The sequence below is a fragment of the Struthio camelus genome, chromosome 1, assembly GCF_040807025.1.
Source record: "Struthio camelus isolate bStrCam1 chromosome 1, bStrCam1.hap1, whole genome shotgun sequence".
Taxonomy (NCBI): Eukaryota; Metazoa; Chordata; class Aves; order Struthioniformes; family Struthionidae; genus Struthio; species Struthio camelus.
Window position 1 is genome coordinate 68,392,780 of NC_090942.1, and position 19,047 is coordinate 68,411,826.

General features: G+C 44.3%; 1 protein-coding gene across 2 annotated transcripts in view; it reads left to right on the forward strand.

Moving 5' to 3' along the window:
- The window catches only part of TMTC1 (transmembrane O-mannosyltransferase targeting cadherins 1), a 151,033-nt gene that overhangs the window by 102,427 nt on the left and 29,559 nt on the right, over positions 1-19,047 (forward strand). For both annotated transcript variants that reach the window (XM_068946578.1, XM_068946587.1), the window contains 2 exons: positions 134-298; positions 8,618-8,731. In XM_068946578.1, coding sequence (XP_068802679.1) covers positions 134-298; positions 8,618-8,731 — 279 coding nt within the window. The remainder of the gene's footprint in view (positions 1-133; positions 299-8,617; positions 8,732-19,047) is intronic.

The window sequence follows — 19,047 nt, forward strand, 5'->3', positions numbered from 1 at the left end:
TGCTGTTGAGTTTGTTATCCTGGAAAATATAATTAGTCCAAAAAACCTGTAATTGTGAAATAAATACAATACTGGATTTGTCCAGAATAACCAGAATATTGGAATATAACTTTTTGTACCTTTTTTTTTTCAGTATGGGGTACTGCATTCTTTTTGTCCACGGCCTAAGAAAGCTCTCTACATGGTTAGATAAGTGGAGAATTACTCTTCTGACTCTCTTTGCTTTACTGCTGCTGCTGTTCTCTTGGAAGACCGTGAAACAGAATGAAATCTGGTTGTCAAGAGAATCCCTTTTCAGGTAGGAGTGACCACAGGAAAATACTTGCATTTTTCTCTGTTATTTAAAAAAAGTTGCACTTGTTTGTTGCATGGGAATAAATAGTTTTCTTTAACAACAGGCATAACCCTGCTACTAATGCATTGTTGTGATTAATATTTTGATTATTACAAAAAAACACCTCATTTCTTTTTTCTGAAGCAATTGTGCAAAAACTGGTATAGCACTTTGTATGCTTATGCACAGACTTTGATTCTGGCACTAGCATTTTTAAGACACTGTTTTTAAATAACTTCAGCTCTGTTGATTCAGCAGTAATGTAGCACTTTCCCCTTATTAAAGGCATGGCAGAATGTCATTGCAACCCTGCAGAACACCATAGTAACACTATCGAACACACTGAATTTTCTTTAGTGATGTTCTTAATGACAAAAATGAAATGCCATGAAGTGCCAAACTTAATGTACCATATTTCATTTTATTTGATTACTCTTTGCCAAACAGCTCTCTTTACAACCTCATTTATATATTTTTTGCATTGAAATAGATCGTTTCATTTTTCTGTTTTGCCAGCAAAAGTATTGCATTTGCCTCCAGCGGCTTTCAGCAGTTGTCTAATTGTGAGGTAATCGTAGAGATGCAGGTGATTTGCACACTGGTTGCTTAGCTTTATTTTCTAAGTAATTGGCCAGAGCAAAGTTTAATTTACTAGGCACTAAAGAGTATGAAATTACTTTTTATAGGCACCCTTCAGTCTTCAGGACACACTATTGAAGTGGTTGGAGATCTGGTAGTGGAATTTGTTTGAAAAATCTGGAATAAGGGTTTCTTCATTCTAACATGATTCATTGCTCATCCCCTTGAAGCACTGTTTATTCTTTAAACAATGGCAACCATGGTGACTGTGCTTGGCTCACACCGTGATCCGTTTTAAGCACAGCTCCAGTCCAAAATCTTCTTGGTTAGCGCTAGAAAGGAGCTATTCAGGAGAAAGCAGGATGGCCTTCCAAGCTGGAAAACTCTCTTTTTGAAAAGGGGAGTGGGAAGATGGCAATTCCATATGCCGTGCTTCATCATCACCTGGCATTGTATTGCATGCAGCTCTGGTCACCCGTGTTTAAGAAAGATGCTCAAACTGGAGCAGATGAAAGGCTAGCGCTGCTTCTGCTGAGGAGCTCTCCTGGGCTGATATAGAGTGCAGGAGGGCCTGTCACTGTAGAGAAAGTCACAGTTGCATCAGTGTAGCTGAATGCAAGCAGACTTGTGTCCATCCTGCCTCCATTCCAAGCTAGGTGGCCATCAGAAAAATACGAGCCCAGGAGAGCAAAGCCTTTCTTCTCACAACTTGCATCCCCCGGCAGATGGCCACAGCTCTCCCTGGCCCCATCTCTGCCCTGCTCCTGCGTGCAGGGAGAGTGGGGCCTGAGAAGGTGTGCAGGGACTCGGCACCACTGGGACGGGGACCTTTTGAGGCAGAGGGAGCTGCCCTGGGCTTTTGGGAAGAACATGAGAATGTGGGTGAGCTCCTGCTGGGTCATCTGGTGTCGTGGCCCACCTTTGGGAGCGATTGGCAGCAGATGCCAGGAAAAGTCATGCAAGAACAGGGCAAGTAACAGTGATACATCCCTCCCATCCTTCCCTGACTTGCAGTAATCTGCAGTTTTTGCATTTAACAGCCACCGGTGGACTTGCCTTCCATTAATGTCTCTGACTGCTTTTTTGAATCTATTTATAGTTTTGGCATCCTGTACACTGGGTTCCATCGCTAAATTACACAGGGTGCAAAATAAGACTTCCGTTTGCATGTTGTGAGCCTTCTGCCTCATCATCTTGTTTGGCATCCCCTAGTTCTGGGTTTTGTTATTCCCTTTGGTGTTTTGAATGACCGGTGAATAACCGTCAGCTTGTCACTTTTCCTGTACCTGTCAGGCCTGTATGCCCAGGCTCCCCTTGTGCCCGTACCCGGAGCTGTCTCTTTTCCACATCGGAGCGTGCTGGATTTAAACTCTCCTCATACGGAAGCTGTTTTGCGTTTGTGGTCATTCTTGTCAGTCTTCTCTGTATCCTCTACAAACTCTAATCTGCCCTTTTGGGAAAGGGCACCAGAGTCACATACACCTTTCCAGAGATTTATAGCACTGTAGCACTGTTGTCTGTTTTGTTTTCTACTCTTTTCCTGGTAATTCCTAACATCCCGTTTGCCTTTTCTGACCTCTCCTAAGCACAGAGCAATGTTTTCACAGAACTGTTCACAGTAATTCCCATATGTTTATCTGGAGTGGAAATGTCTGATTTACAGACATCAATCTCTATGCAGATTTAAAGTGTACATGTACACTGATACTTGGGCAAGTATTAGAATTGAATTTCATCTGCCATCTTGTTGGCCAGCCTTCAATATCGTGAGATCCTTCTGCAACTCTTTGCACTTAGCTTTGGTTCCTGCAACGTGGTTCATGTTGGTGTCATGAGCAACCTATTGCCTCCCTATTCACTTCCTTTTCAGATCCTTTTTGAACATGTGAAGCAGCTCAGATCCCAGCGCATGTCTCCTGAGGACCTGGCTTATAATGTTCTCCAACTCTAAAAACTGATTACACATTCATGCTCTTTGCTCCCTGTCTTTCAACAAAGTATTGATTCGGAAGAGGAGCTTCCCTCTTATTCCATGATACCTTGAAGAGATTGGAAGTTTTAGTGAGGGATTTTATCAAAAGCCTTTTCAAATATCCAAGCGTATGACATTGACCTACGTGGTTCAGACTGACTGGGCAGATGCAGTGCACTTGGATTTTTCATAAAAACTTTTAATAGTTTTAATATCATCTATCTATTCACAGATACACATCTATCTGAGTCTGTCAAAGAACAACAAATTTGTCAACCTACCTTCTTTCTGCAAAATACAAGGTTGAGTCTTCCCTGTTGGATTATAGTTACACAGAAGTTTGCTAGATCTGGTCTTTATTACAGTTTCTCCCAAATTAACTGGCCATTCCCCAGGAGCCTTTCTGAACAGCTGAACAGCTGATATTCATCACCTTCCACTTCTCTAGTACCAAGGCTGATTTAAATGATAGGTACAATACTGCAGCTAGTAGTTAGCAGCTCCGTGTCTGATTTCCTTTAGATGCATACCACCAGGCCCAGAGGATTTATAGCTGTTCTCGGTGTTGATTTGTTTTAAAGCCTCCTTTACTGACACGTCAGTTTGAGACAGTGCTTCAGACTTGTCCCTGTAAGGAAAGACTCCAGTGTGGGAACCTCCTTCAGTTCCTCCCATTGAGCACCCCTCTGGAAGGAGTAATCCACTTAGCTTTTCTGCTGTGGCCTTTTATTCTTTAAGCACTTCTTTTAGACCTCCATCATCTATTTGCCTTAGGGGATCTTTGGCAGGTTTCCTGTATCTAATGTGTTTTATTATTACCTTTGATGTCTTCAGCAAATCGTTCCTTAAATCTCCCTTGGTCTGCCTAATTGTGCTTTATGTTTAACTAGCCAAAGTCTATGTTCTTTTCTATTTTCCTTCTTTAGCTGTGACTTTCACTTTTTAAATGGTGTTCATTTCTCTTCACCTTCTTTACTGTGCTTTTTAAACATGTTGGCCTTCTTGTTGTCCTAAAATCTTCTTTGATGGGCAGTATATATCTAGTGTGAGTCTGTAATATGGCAGGGCTGTTCTTATTGGTGGGAGGGCAATGCAAAAGGAGAATGGTATAACAAGAAGATAATGCTGTTTCAGGAGTGGGAGATCTCCTGTCTGGGGCAGGAGGAGGAGGATCTACATAGGATGGTGTGGAGAGGAGAAAAGGGGGGAGAAGTAGATGGAGGCATGTGAAACAGCAATAAATTAGAAGGGACAGAATAGGAGGAGTAGATAAGAAACAGCAAAGAAATATGGGAGGAAATAATAAGGGAACCCAGAACAAATCTATAGAAGGGGAAAAGGAGACATAAATCAACCTACTTGGTAGTCTCCATGCGTTGACTGTTGTAAAAAGTGCATACTAAGAGAATCTTAGTTCTTCATTCTTCCTTCTGTCTCTGGTTGCCTTTTTAATTAATTACCGCTTTTTTCCCCCCCTCTCATTTTGTTTCCTTCACAACTATATTTCATTCCTGTATTTGCTTGGATGTATTTTTTCAGTGTTGATGTGTCTAGACTCCCTGGCCTTCAGCTGAGACCTGCTCTGTCATACGCATTTTCTCTACACTGGTCCAGGAGATGTTTGTATACTCAGCATGTTATCAGTTATCTGCGTTGCACCCCATTTTGGCCTGGTCTCAAGACTTACCCTGCTATGGCATTGAGCTGCCTGTGTCAGCAGTGTTGCCATCTCTGCAAATGAGCCCCCGACTCAGTCTCCAGCACAAAGGCCAAGTTTGAAGGACGCAGAAATCCTGCCAGGTCTTGGCTGAAGAAGCAGTGTGAGGCAGGATGATACTGTCTGAGGAGATGATGTATGTACCATAGGTGCACAAGCATATATGTGAAGACCAAATGAAAAGCAAATGAACCATAAGTATAATAAGTAAGTGGTCTAATATACACAGAGTTATAGATATTTGAGGCATATTATTCCAATAGATCTCTAGATGCCCCAAGTTATTGGTCGCACTGCACTGGCAGATGAGCAAGGAGGGCTTGTTGTTGAACACTTAAGGAACTATCCTGCAGAACGAATACATAGCCCAGGAGGTCAGGCTCCAGCTGCAGTCAGTGTTAAAGTCTCAAGCCAGGGAGAGGGAGGTGAGAGGGCCGTGGGCTAACCTCTGCATCCAATGTCCTGACCTTTCCAAGGATTGTGGAGCTGCCACATTTTGTCCTGCTCCAGGAGTGTGTTTGTATACTGCCCACATTTGTAGCAGTGTCTGAAAGCGTAGTTGTAACCTGCAAAGGAACTGTATAAATGTGGCACATTCTTAGTCAGCAGACTTCCTTCCCATGCCAGGTCTGCTGACTTCAATAATTTGCCAAAAAAAGAAAAAAGAAAAATCCCCAAAGGTGGCACCTACTTCTGTTTGCTCTTGTTTATTCTGAAAGCCAGTTCAGCTGAGAAGAGCACGTCTTGTTACATTTTGTGCATCTTCTATAGAATAGTATAATTAGTTCCAACATGGATATCTGGGAGAATCAATACGAGGGTATGAGGCCAAGGAAAATGGTTGTTTGTGTCATCAAGAGAATAATTTGCTGTAGAGAACCTTTACCTTTATTGCTACTAATGATTCCAAAAGCAGAGGAGATCCCATCAGTCTCCCAGGGCTCATATTGAGGCAGGAGCGGCCTCATTTCCTTCGAAACTGAGCTTTTTTCATATGGAAATCACTGAAAATTAACACCCTCTCTGCCCTGCACCTGAGTCACTTTGCAGAGTAGAGCCTGCACTTAGGAAAACAACAGAGAGGATGGCAGGAGATTTTTCCCAACTCAAGTGGGGTTTGAGTAATGATGACATTTGAGGTTGGAAATGCCAGTAGTATTTTATTTCTCTGCATTATGACTAATAGGCTTTTGCTTTTCCATGGAGAGGAAGTGTTACGTAAAATGGCTTGCGTGTTGTTTACTTTTCATTTATGTTGCTCGCTGCTGTCATAGAAGTCAAAAGGGAAGGAAATCCTCCTGAGAAGTGACGTTCGTTCTCAGTGGACTTGTTTCTGGCTGGAGTGAGGTCGGGTCCGTGGATTTGCAGAAGGGCACGTGTGCTGGGCCGGGGAGGAGGGAAACAGGAGAATTTGGAAAAGCATGTTGGAAAAATAGATTGAAGTTTTGCGAGATCGGGAGGGGGCTTGCGGGAAGCAGAAACGGAAAGCCATTGTGTTCTGCGTTGTTATTTATGCTCCACCCTTTCCCACTTGGCTTTCATTGTGGATATTATTGCTTCCTCTGTCAATGAGCTAACAGTGTTTTCAGCTGGTCAAGAATCAATTAGCTGAAGTGTTTACCCAAACTCCTAAAAAACCCACTCCACATCCAGTACTGTGTGCGCTACTACAGCTGACAGTGCAGATACTCCAAGCAGTTAACTCCAGGCATTAATGTGTGCATATGCAAAGTCAGACACAAATCCCGCATGAGAAGAATAAATAGGTCAGGGAGCATGAGTGGTGTGGTGCAGAAGAGAGAGCATCCTAAAAACCCCAAACTGAACCAATTTCTCTCTTTCCTACATCACTCTCTACCCCCACAGAAGCACACAGAATGAAAGAAGAACCTTTATTAGTGCAATTTTAATAAATGGGACCAGCATGATTAACAATATTCTATTGAAAGAGATACCATCCAAAATTAAAATATTTAAAGATATGCATCTTACTGTTAAAGCTGTGTCTCATTAGAATTGAAGTACTTGTGCATGTAGAGCGCTTCTCACCATTAACTCAGTTTGCTCTGTTTCAGCAGGGGCTATAGCAGAGCCAACAACTCATTGCACGCAATTCTGAGATAGCAGCAGCTCTGAGTGCCGGTCTGTGTCTTTGCCTATAACACGCTGATGTAATGAAAGCCTTTCTGTATGGGAATTAATATTCCAGTAATGCCCAGAGGTTGTAAGTGTGTAGTTAATAGCTCCCAAGGCCAGTGGAAATTAACACAGCCGTAGCAGTCACACATTACTTGCTGCTGGTGCCATATATCTTTGTGAAAACTAATATAGAAAATCATTCTCTTAAGAATAGCATCAATTAGGTGATTTAATTTGGCGATTAGTCACAAAATGTCTTGTTCCTGTAGTGCTCCCAGTAAGTAACTTTGAAATACCTGATGATTAGGAAGTCAAATGCAAGGTGTATTCTTAATTTGCGTAGGCAAACGGTGGCTGTGTTGTGCTGAGCTCTGCGAGGTGGCAGTGGGCGAACCTTTGAAACATCTTGCAAGTAGGCATTAGCGACGCTTGATGCCGCTGGCTGCAGATAACCAGGCAGATGCCACAGCACTGCTAAGGCTCTCCAACTCCCTTCCTCCCCGCCTCCCCGCTTTTTTTTTTTTAACAAGGAGATCCCTGACAAAGGGTTTCAGCAGCTATGGCTATGTTCTCCCTCACCAGCCCCTTTGCAGGCTGCACTGCTCTGTAGAGGCTGTGTGACCCCATCTCTTCTTGGTTAACTTCTTCATCGCCCACCGAAGCTGAACAGCAGAGATAGACAAGGCAAGGCAAAAAGACTTGAGAATTTCCTAGCGCCTGCAGTTCCTACCTGAGGTAGCAGGCTCGGAGATGGTGGGAGGAAAGACGGCAGCAGCTAGCAGCAATCTGCCTGTGACCTGGGAACAAGACATGGTGCTTACTCTGGTTTTACATGAACGGGTTCATCCAGCCTTACTTCCTCAGAGAGCCCCTGTTTATATGCTGGAAAGCATCCCCCTCTTACGTGGAGTACCAACCCCGCGAGATTCTTGCAGGGGAAATGTTTCCATGGTGTGTGTGCTCCTGTGATTTCTTTCTGTCTCTAGCCTCGGAACAGCATTTTCTCTAGCTATGCAAGGCGTACCCTGCTTTCTGTGCTCTAAATTAAGTGAATAAGCATTTGCTAGCTCTTCTTCTTCTTCTTCTTTTTTTTTTTTTTTAATTTGTGCCCTCATTGTTAATTCCAAAAGTCCAGCCCAATTTACACGGCTAGGAAGGGGAAGAGGAGGGACGGGGCGATTGTATAGCTACATGGCCACAGTCATATGTAATAATGTGAGAATGTATGACTTGCAAGCTAAGGGTAAGAGACCCATTAGCTCTTACCTCCTGGTTACACTCTCTGCTCAGTGCTATGCAGTGCGTAGGTGCTAGCTCGGCAGCCAGAGTATGCTATGCATCCCCTCTAGTGGCTGATGCATACGGAAAAGATACTTTCTCTCCAGCACCTCCAGCTGATAGCTTTAACTCAAGATTTTTATGAGGAACTTTGTGACACTCAAGTTTAAGCAGAAGTGGAGATGAGGGAGGTTGTTATGACTATATTTTAGAAAGTACCTACTTGCCCTCTAAGTGTTAGACTTTTTAGGGCCTTACAATTTAATAATCCAGACTTTGAAATATCCGTGGTATCTGTTCACAGGGAGTGTTGCTGAGGTATCCGTGGTGGTGATGGAGGAGATGAATTGCTGCCACATATTTATGTCCAGCTCAGGACACATGGTGTGCCAGTTCCCTGCATAGTTTGCAAGTGTGGGGCAAGCTTGAATTTGTAACACTAGTTCCCTTGGTGTGAGTGCATGGGAAGTAACAAGACACTCAGAATATGAGTAAATTTTTATTTTGAGAAAGCAATGATTAGAAGAAGATAGACCTCAGGGAAGGGGAGGGGGGAACGTAACTGGCTAACATCTTCCTGCTTCTGTTCCATTCACAGCTCAGGAGTGAAGACTCTACCCCATAACGCCAAGGTGCACTACAACTATGCCAATTTTCTGAAAGACCAGGGTCGAAACATTGAAGCTATCTACCACTACAAAACTGCTCTCAAGTAAGTTCCTTGAAGGCCTGGTTACGTGCTAGCTGCACTTTCCAGCCTGTGGTTTACGCAGTGCTTCCTGGCATGGCACATGGTGGGTTTTACGCTCCTGGCTCCCAGCTCCGAGGGGGCAGTGCAAGTTTTGGAGGTTAGGAAAGTTCTTTGGCTCAGGGTTTCTATGTCATTAAATGAAGTAGCTTGGCTTCCCTCCAGCTCCGTGTGTGTGTGTTTGTGAGCACACTTGAATATATGAGATATAAAGCTTACCTAGCTATGCATTGAGCAATGAGGTGTCATTTATTCAGGTGAATGTATGCTGGTAAGCAGGAGGTAGTTGTCATAAATGTATTTTCAGGTTCCTGGGCCATTTATCTTAGTAAATTGTTAATGGTGCATGCCTGGAAAATGCCAACGCTGTAACCATCTGAAGTACAGTAATAATAATAGTACTTACTACTTGTATTGAGGCTGCTGTCCACAGAGCTTTGCATGAATGCTAAGTAATTGATCCTGAAAATGCTCCTGTGCAGTAGCTGAGTAACTATCGTTATTGTAGTTCTGTAATGGTGGAAGCTGAAGTGGGAAGGTGAATTGTATCGCTCATGGCCACGTGATAAATTTAGGGCAAAGGCAGGGCCGTGATATGCAGCATCTCCTGGCCCAAGCGTTGCATATGACAGGGCGTGCAGTACTATGGTATCTGTAGGTAGGGACCAAGCTTTTGCCTGCAGTACTGACAGGGCTATGGAGCTTTTCTGTTGTGTCAGATCTCCTGGGGCAGAGAAGAGGAGCAGGGGGTTGTGAACTTGCAAGAAGCCTTCTCCCCCGTAGCTCAGAGATGTGCTCCCAGCTCTGCCAGCGCTGGAGGCAGCTCATGGCGAGCAGTGCTCTCTGGCTACCGCGGGTGCTGGTGGTGCTGCTCAGCCAGAGCCGCGGGTGCTCTCCTCTGCCTGCGCGGCACTTGGTGAGGTGGGAGCAAGGAAGCAGCTGGCCCCCACGGTTCCCCCAAAATCTCTCCCCTGCTGTGTTACTGCTCCCTCTGGTCCTGTGGGGTTGGGAGAAGGGATTAGCCCGTCAAGGAAATGAGTGCAAGAAAAAAGAGCAGCAGTGTGGGGGGAGTGGGAGAAAGCAAGCATCAAGGGTACAGAAAATATCATCAGGAAAAGAAAAGCAAATATGGGAAAGGATGGACAAAGTGAGGAGTGGCTCTTACAGCTAGGACAGAGCTTGGCACAAAAGGACGTGTGAAAAGGTGCAATAAACATCGGTTGGAAATGTTCCTTCCTGACATAGGGTAGGAGGAAACTCCAGAAATTACATCTGTGTTTTGTCCTCTGGCCAACTGAAACGGTTATACCCAAGGCTCTCCAAGGGCTCCTTACCCACCCGGGTAAGCTGGGAGGAGAGAGTTCATGGTCAACGAGGAGGGCCTGAAAATGGGTCAAAGTGATTTTTAGCTTTTTGAGCAGTATCCTGTTCTGCTTTCTCTGCTGGGCATTTAGGAAGTCATTTGGAAAAACCTCCATCCAGTTTTTTAGTGTTTCCAGGGATGGAAAATCCAGCACAACCATCAATAAACTGTCCCAAAGGTTAATTACTGTTGCTGTTGAAAATGTCCTTCTTTATTTTTAGTCTGATTTTTTTTTAACATCAGCTTCCAGTCATTGGATTTGTTTATACCTTTAAATGCCACACCAATGAGCCCATTATCAAAAGTCTGTTTTCCACACAGCGATCAGGTCCTCTCTTAACCTGCTGTTTGACACAACAAACTGATGAGCTGCTGGCATTTTCAGTGTTACGCAAGTTTTTGCAGCCCTCTCATCACTCCTGTAACTCTTCTCTGAACCTTTCCCAATTTGCCAGAAAAGGCCACTGCAAGTTAAAAAGACGAAGGATTAGCAAATTTTGTCCAAGCCTTGCAGTGAACTTGTTAGTGCACAGAGTAGTGTAACTGCTTTCTGGACCTACTGACGCTGCCTCTGCCTGTGCAAACAGGCTTTGCTGACAAAAGATTTTGCTCTTCTCTAACTCAGCAGCATCCGTCTATTATAATTGCTGTCTTCTGCTCTGCAGCATTTCGGTTCTGAATGAGTCTGCTTTGAGAACCGATTGCAAACATTTCTGAAACTTATTAGATAACACAGTTTGTGTTGATGTTATTGTTTATAGAGCATCCGAAGTGGAGTCAGGGCTTTGAGCCACACAGAACTGAATGCTTCCAGACAGTCCATATTTCAGTGGCCCTGGGCAGTTTTGCAGTTGCTTTAATGATTTCGGGATTGCTTGGCTCTTCTGAAAAGCAAGCCACTTGTGCCCACCTTGCACATTCTCTCTGACACCGTGGTGCGCTGGCTGAGCCGGCAGTGTAAGCCGGGAGTCAGGAGTCTCCAGCTGGCTCGGTCCCTGGAAACCCGTATTACTTGGTCCCATCACGTCATCTCTGCATTTATACTTTCCCTATTTTTACCCTTTCTTTCCACCTTGGCCACAGGCTACTGGAGCCCATATAATAAGCAATAAAACAATGTAAGTAAAAAGTGTAGCATGAACTCCTATTGAGAAATACATTCCAGACGTTTCCCCCAGACATTGCCCCTCCTGAAATGTCTGGGGTTTGTACCTTACAACATGCGCTAGGTAACCTATACGTGCTGGCTATGTTGAAGCAAAGGAGAAGGTGATGGATGTGGGATAGGCAACATGGCGGTGGATGTAGTGCAAAACTCTTGGCTCATATCACAGATAAGAACAACTTTTACATCCAAGCTGTTCACACATCCTCACAGATCTGAGCTTTTCAATTGCTGCTCTGATTGAAGACTAATTACAGTATGATTAGCAGGAAGGAAGTAGTGGCTGTAATATTCCAAACAGATTTTGATGGTACAGGGTATTTTTGGCCACTGGCCTGACCTAAAAATGCAAGAACGGCTGGGAAGACGAAGAACCACTCGGTCCGTGAATTTCCTCACCAGTAGGGAGGCAGATCGCCAGCTTGGCCTCTAATGCAAGAAGCCTCCCTGACGTTGCCCCCAGGAAGCGATCACCAGGCTGTCTGGGTGAGTCCTGATAGATAACACTCCCCAGATTACAGGAGATACAAGTCAATCAAGAGGTGTAGCAATCTGGCGGCAACACCATGAGAAATACGAGAGATCAAAATACCGCCTAGCGTACATTACGAAGCAGTAGGGCAGACCTATAAGGAAATAATAAGGAAAGGGAGTCAGCAAAGCAGTGGGCTGCTGCCACAGCCACCTGAGAGCTGCCGGGAGGTAGGAGAGGGAGAATAACGTTGCCCAGTACCTGCTCGGTCTGAGGCAGGTGGTTGATGGCTCATTAATCATTTCAGCTTGCTTCTAAAGCTTGTGCCAAATTGTAATGTAGGGCTACTTGATCTTTGATGAATGAGTTTAACTGTTTGCTAAGCAAAAGTGATCTTGTCAGTACATACTTGGCTGTTTTAACTGCTTGCAATTACCATTCCACCAACATAATAACGCGTTTCCACTTGCTGCTTTTCTGCCAAAAAGTGTCGGTTGCCATGTAGCTATTTAGCAACCTATTGCTCCTGTGAAGTAGGCAGGTGATATTATAGCTATAGTTGTGTAAAAAGACATTGAAGTGCGCATAGGTTACACAATGAAATAATAGCAACTGAGACAAAATCCCAGGAAACTTGATCCTCAGTGATTTAGTTATTTGTTCCTATTCCTGCTTTTAAAGGCATTTTGCAGGCAAGATGGCTTATGTTGGTGTATCTTCATTGACTTCACCACAGATAAGTGGTAGAGAAGAGGAACATGTGTCTTCTGACAGCACAACTGCAGGGCAGGTTTCCATGGGAAACTCACTAACTGATCCCATCAACCACCGTTGATACGTTGTTAATGTTTGAAAATCATTGCAGGTGGCCTTTTGGAAAATTCATTACTCACCCCAGCAGACGGCCCAGTGATGCAACATCCTGACGTAGCCAGGTTTAGGTAATTAGAGTGTAATCTAATTATACTGTCTAAGAGCTAGGGAAATGAGAACTGAAATGAAATGCAAAAATAGAGAACATCATGGTTTGAGTTGGAAGGAGGGGAAGGAAGAGAAAAGAAAGTTCTGTATATGTGGGAACAAGCCCCTCCTGTATGTCAGGTTCATAAAAGAAAAATGGAATCACAGCCCTCTGGAGATGCAAAATGAGTTATCTATAAACCAGGCTTTATGAACAGCTGGCATTCTGCAATTGTATGGATGGGTTATGAACCTTTTAGCTTACCATCAGTAAAAGAGTGAAAAACACTGCTGGATTAAACTGCTTCTTTGGTGGTTTGTCTGACATATGGTAGTGACCCCAGAAGATATTTGCCTTTTTTTTTTTTTTTTTTTGGCAAAAATAAAGGCCTCAAATTCTCTGTCTGAGATATGAGTTGACAATGACTACTCTGAAACCTAGCCTTAAAATTCTTGCTACTGCTCCTGCTGCAGATTTGCTACAGTTGCTAGGAATTTTGGAGAACTCCCTGTTGCCTGAGATCAAATACTGCTAGCCTCATCTGAAATAAAACTTATATCACCATCCTCCTGTTTATGAGTGAGACTATGAGGTCATGTAACCTCACACAAATATGAAGAATATCTATGATGTGCTAATGAAGAATTGGTTGGTGGTAGTGATAGCTATGAAGCTTTTACTTTATTCTGCCCTACATGCCCTCTTAGCCTTCTTATGCTTCATTTTGCTGTTGAAACTGTTTTGTTACTCCTCAGGAAAGCATATGAGATGACATGCAGAGAGAGAAAACAGTAGAGCCTTAAAACCCGTTTGTCCAACATTAATTATCTCGTTAATAACACTTCTAACACAGAAGGGAAAAAATTTACCTTCCCTGCTACAATTGAACTCATTCAAATTTTAATTCCCAAAGCACCTTCATCCTACTCTCTGTATTTCCATGGCCAGCACTGCAGAAAACAGTTCTTAAGCATGCTGTTTTTGTTGCCAGGATCATGCTTCCCATGAATCTCAGATCAATATGAGCAAGCAGTGGGTGAGTCTGAAGGAAGTTGCGAGGTTTCTTGCTGGAATTGGGTGAATACATGTAATTCTGTGCTATCCAAGCCACATTTTTGTGCCCAGCAAAAAGATCAGCACTTAAAATTTCGTGTTTGCACTTTTGGACATGAAAAACATATAGATTGGCCCTTAATTAAAAAACATCGGTAGGATATAGCTAGTAGTGGAGGAAAAGGAGGTATCTGAGTGAAGGTAGACGTTATGACCGTCAAATGATCCAGAATGGTATTGTCATAACTGAATTACTTCTTTATAACTGATTTTCACTGCTGAATTTTTGCTGGTTAACAGCTCACAAAAATGAACTGGGATTGAGGGAGCTAAAAAAGAGAAGGTGCTGGAAAGAAAGAAAACAGCAAGTTAGGCCAGGAGAGAGCGAGCTCCTCAGGCTGGGGCTGGAGCTGCAGTGCTGCTCTCTCCCAAGGGAGGCATGGACAAGTGTGTGAGCTGACTGACCATCAAGAGAGGATCTAATGTATATAATACTGCAGAAAGTATCTGAAATATATGTAGTACTATTGGTTTATGTACATAAATACATCATTGTGCGTTCATGTGGATAGCATACGCACATAATGCATTTGCATTGTGTGCACACGTGTATGTGTGTCCCTCTCCATGTTCACAGTCACATACCCTCTTTAGACTTTCCCTACCAAACCCTACTGACCGAACAGAGCATGAAAGGGATCAGCTTGCCATCAGCGGGTCCATGCAAAACCTCCATCCTTCCTTGTGGTGTCCGTAGGCGAAGGAAGCCCCAGGGCTGGCTTTCCTTGTGGCTGAGGGAGCTGCTCTGAACGTCTGCCTCCAGAGTGAGGAGAGAGCTGGCCAGCAAGCAGACCAGCCAATATGAAAATACATGTGCAGTGGCATGTGCAGTCTGGCTCTTGCAAAACATGGGAATAATACAGCTTTGGGCATTGCTCACAGCACGGAAACTGGAAATACTGGCTTGTGGCATCAGGAAAGTGTCATGAGATCATGCGTATGTATACTTGGTCATGTAGATGCAGGCTAGATGAGGGACAAAAGAGGAAAAGGTAGTGTGCGTACCATATCCATATCCCTTACTGAGAAAAAATTGGTTCATGCCATCATTGGAATGGGTAGAAAAGTAGCAAGCTAGGCAGCTCTTTCTCCCCACTGCACATAGAAATATAACCCTAATGCCTATAAGGGAGGCTCAGGTTTCTTGCTAAGCTTTCCCACACTGACCCACTGGGTTTTTATATATCTTAAATCAACAGTATCTGGGGTTGTTTAAATTTGGTTAAACTGCACTCTCCACGCAGTAAAAAAAATTGTATTCATATAACCCTTTGTGTGTGTGTGTGTGTGTCTCTGTGTGTGCCTTGAAAATGGCTCTCAGTGTAGACTGCAGGTGGCCTTGAATACCATCTGTGATTTATTTCTGGAAAGAATTAAAATACCAGCACCATTTGTTAGCCTGTTTTTACAGTGAGTCAAGAATGTGCACGGCTGCTTTGCTGCAATTGCCAGGGCTGTGTTTGCTCCTGAAGCCTTGAGTGCCCTTATGACACTTGGGTCACTTAGGTCAGGCTTTTGGAGCAATCCCTCTGGTTAGGCATTTGATGAAATATCTTCAGAAAGACTAACATAACACTCTGTGTTAGTGGATGCTACAAACTCGAGAGAGATTATATCCAAGCTGTCAGAAACATCTTCCTGCTGTGTTCTTCTAAACCACACTTTGACAATAGGCTTCTGGAGTCTTGGCTCTCTCATGCATGTGTGTGGTGGCTGTCCTGAAGCTAGATAAAATCGTTAAGTGATTTAATAATAATTGATGGTTGAAAATGGCGTCTGATAACTCACATCAGCGACTTAATGGACTCTACAACACAGTGTGTGGGATGATGGCCAAATTACTTCCGCCAGTGTAATTTATTTTTGAACCTGTTCTCTACAAAGCACAAATCCCTGCCTGCTTGGGGGTGTACTCCACCTTTGCTCAGTTGTTCTGCTTTGTATTGATCAAATACCAGCCAAGGCCCAAGTTTTTATTTACTTAAAACCAAAGTGTTGTAAGGGGAACCATAAGCCCTAGTGCAAAAGCAGGATGTATGCAGTTTAACAGCATTAACAGCAATAGAAACTGAGTATTCTCGCTTGGATGGACCGGTGTATAGTTTGCCCCTGGGCACTAGTATTCACAGGCAGGATGTCTTCCTGCACTGAGGCTTCCACCTTGGGTGCAGATCCTTCTACTCTATCCTTCAGGGACTTGCTAACATTTCAAATGCATCAGCTACAAAAATGACTGCTCTGTGACATTCCTGAGCCACTGTGTCTTTGCTCTGAATGTGTGTGTAGTGAAGTAAATATACATACTTACTGGAGACTGATACTAAAAATTGGGGGAATGGAAGATGCATCCCTACTGAAGCCACAAAGCTATTACCTTATTCGGTTGAGATGTCGATCTTGATTTCATGTGAACTGTGTAGATAGAAACTTTAGGGGTGTATTTTGCCCATGTTCAAGCCTGTTTTTTCACTTTAGGCTAATATGAACTCTACATCCAAGGCTCAGTTACCCTGTTCCCAGAAGCCCTGCCTTTCCCCCCAACTCTGTTCTCCTTTGTCTTTATGAAATCTTTGGGTAAACATTTTTTTTCTTGAGGAATGACCAGGTAGCACTGATTATTGCTGTACCTAATCATCAGAGATTTGTCTTTTCCTATCCTTACCAAGGGGCGGCACAAAAATTGCTTTCCAGTGAGTATCTGTCGTAGGAAAGGATAACCTTGTGACTTTCTGCGAACCACTGGCAGGAGAAGTTGAGGTGCTCAGCTTATCTCCATATGTTTGAATGCCTGCTTCGAGCAATTTGGGAGGTACTGGAATGGGGCTGCTCTGATTTATATTAGAAACTGAGGCAACCTGTAGACAGCTCAGAGATGGCTGTGACCACAGCACTACGGGGCTGGACTACAGCTTCCTCCTGTACATGTGATCTCTGGAAGAGGACAGGCATCACTTTGTCGCATCTACTTAGACAAGATATATATGTCGTTATGTAGTCCCCTCATGTTTGGCTGAAGAACTTGGCTGATTGACAGACTCCTGCTTGTTGCTATATTCTGTAGTTTCTCTGGACTCTGTGGAGATGCCTGAGCTGTTCTCTGTTTCTGTAAGTCAGGCGTATCATGCCTTAATAGTCCTTTGTTGAACCTGAGTGATTTCTAGGATTTTCAGGGTTTACATGGATCCTGCATAAATTTTTTATGTGAGAGTGTAAGTAGGTAACCCAGTTCTGATAAACCCACGTTGCCTCGACATTGCAGGAAATACAAGAGTTTAGCGGGAGAGGTTTTATTTTTTTATATAAGTTGAGCTTTAACATTGTTTGACATTGAAATACTTTTTTTCTCCTCAGCTCTAAATCTGCAGCTTTTCCCCCTGCCCAAGTTTGAAGATTTAATGAAAATTCATAAATATTGTTTAATGTGCTACAGGCTTGTTTCTGTAATGTCATGCTTCTGGATATGCTTTTTTTTAATGGATGCCAGGCTTAAAGAATTCATGTGGCTTTTGTCAATTTACAGATTAAATATATGCAGTTTCTCTTTTCTTCACAGTTCTCTCCAGTAGGCATTTCCCTTTGTGCTAGGGCACAACATATGCTGCTGTGCCCTGTGCTGTGCCCATCAGAGCTGCACAGCCTTGAAGGCTCACCCTGGTAAAAAAAGATTTGCCGATGTCTGGGAGCCAGCGGGCCGAGTCAGCTGCTACTCCTGCTGCTCTGCGCTTCCAGAGAGGGGGAGAAGCAGCATAGCCAGGCCGTTTCTTCCTTCCAGCGATCCCTGGCTGCGATTCAGCACTTGCTATTTATACCGAATCGGTTTCTGGAGGCCCCAGCTGAATTGGAGATCCCATTTTCGGGGCCACTGAACGTAGATGGGGATTGTCCTCACCGCAGAGGGCTTGGGCAGAGAGGCGACAGCAAGGGAAAAGGAAGTGTTATTGCTGCTGCTTTACTGATGGGGCATGGAGACCCAGTGGGACGACTTGTCCCAGGCGCCGTGGGCAGCCGTGGCAGAGCTGAGCGCCGTGTCTCAGCAGCCGTGTCAGTGCTGGCCGTGTGCCCAACCAAGAGCCAGCCGGGACGGCCTGGGTTGGTGTCTGAAATAGCCGCGGACGCTGCTGGTTGAGCACCCCACGGGCGCCCACGCTAGTTCATGCAACGCTAGCGAGGGTCCCACAGGGCGACCCGTGGCAGCGGGAAGGAGCCCAGAGGTGCACTGAGGAGCAAATATTAGGGCAGGGTCGCTCCCCACCTTGTTCCCAGCGCTGTATGACGCTGTGAGCCAGCCTGATTCGTAGCTGCAAGCATGGCAGTGAACAGGCTGTACCGCTGACCTCGGGACTGGCCGCGGACAGCCGGGGGGCCCGCTGCTTTGTCTGTCCTGCTTTCACTGACGATTATGCCGCGGGCTTTCAAAGGAGCCTAAAAGCCTTAGCTCTCACCCTTGCCTGACTTTCAGCAGGATTTCCAGGTTTTTTAAAAAATCCCAGCCTGCCACAAATCTTCAGGCAAGCTGAAGGGTGTTAGCTTTGAGGAAATACTGATGCACCTTATAAAAGTCTCCAAGAGAAGCAAACTGCCGCTTGATAGTGCAGGATAGTCTCTCCCTTCATAGAAAGAATTCAAATGCTGTAAATGGGAGGTCTTTTTGAGAAAGGATCTGGCTCTGTGACCTCCAAGTCTCCACATCATATAGAGCAGCGTTTAGCAGAAGGTGCCGTGCTATCGTGGGGTCGTAGCGCGAGTCCCTGCCGCTGCAGGAGTGGACCCTGGGGGATGACAATTCTTAGAAATGCATCAAGTCCACTTTTAAATCAGCCTCACATAGAGCTTTATTGAGAGCTTTCGCAAACACATGGAAATGAATGTGATGTATGATGAATGTGATGTAATATTAAAATTGGAAAATTGGCTTGAAATGATATCCTGGAGTAAATATAAAGAGGGTAATATAAAAATTTGGCACAGATGGAACGTGATTCATGTAGCATTCTTACTTTTGTTGGCAAAATGATGCCAATAAACTATTATGGCATGTGTTGGCATGGGGCAAAGTGAGTCTTAAAAAACAAATTGCCGTCCTTCCAGCATTAATCGGGCTTGTGTGCTTAAGGCCTGATTCTGCACATTTAGTCTGGCTGAAGTCGGTGTTCTCCTTCCACTCTTGTGGACATTGGGTGTTGCAGTGGGTTCACCCAAGCGCTGC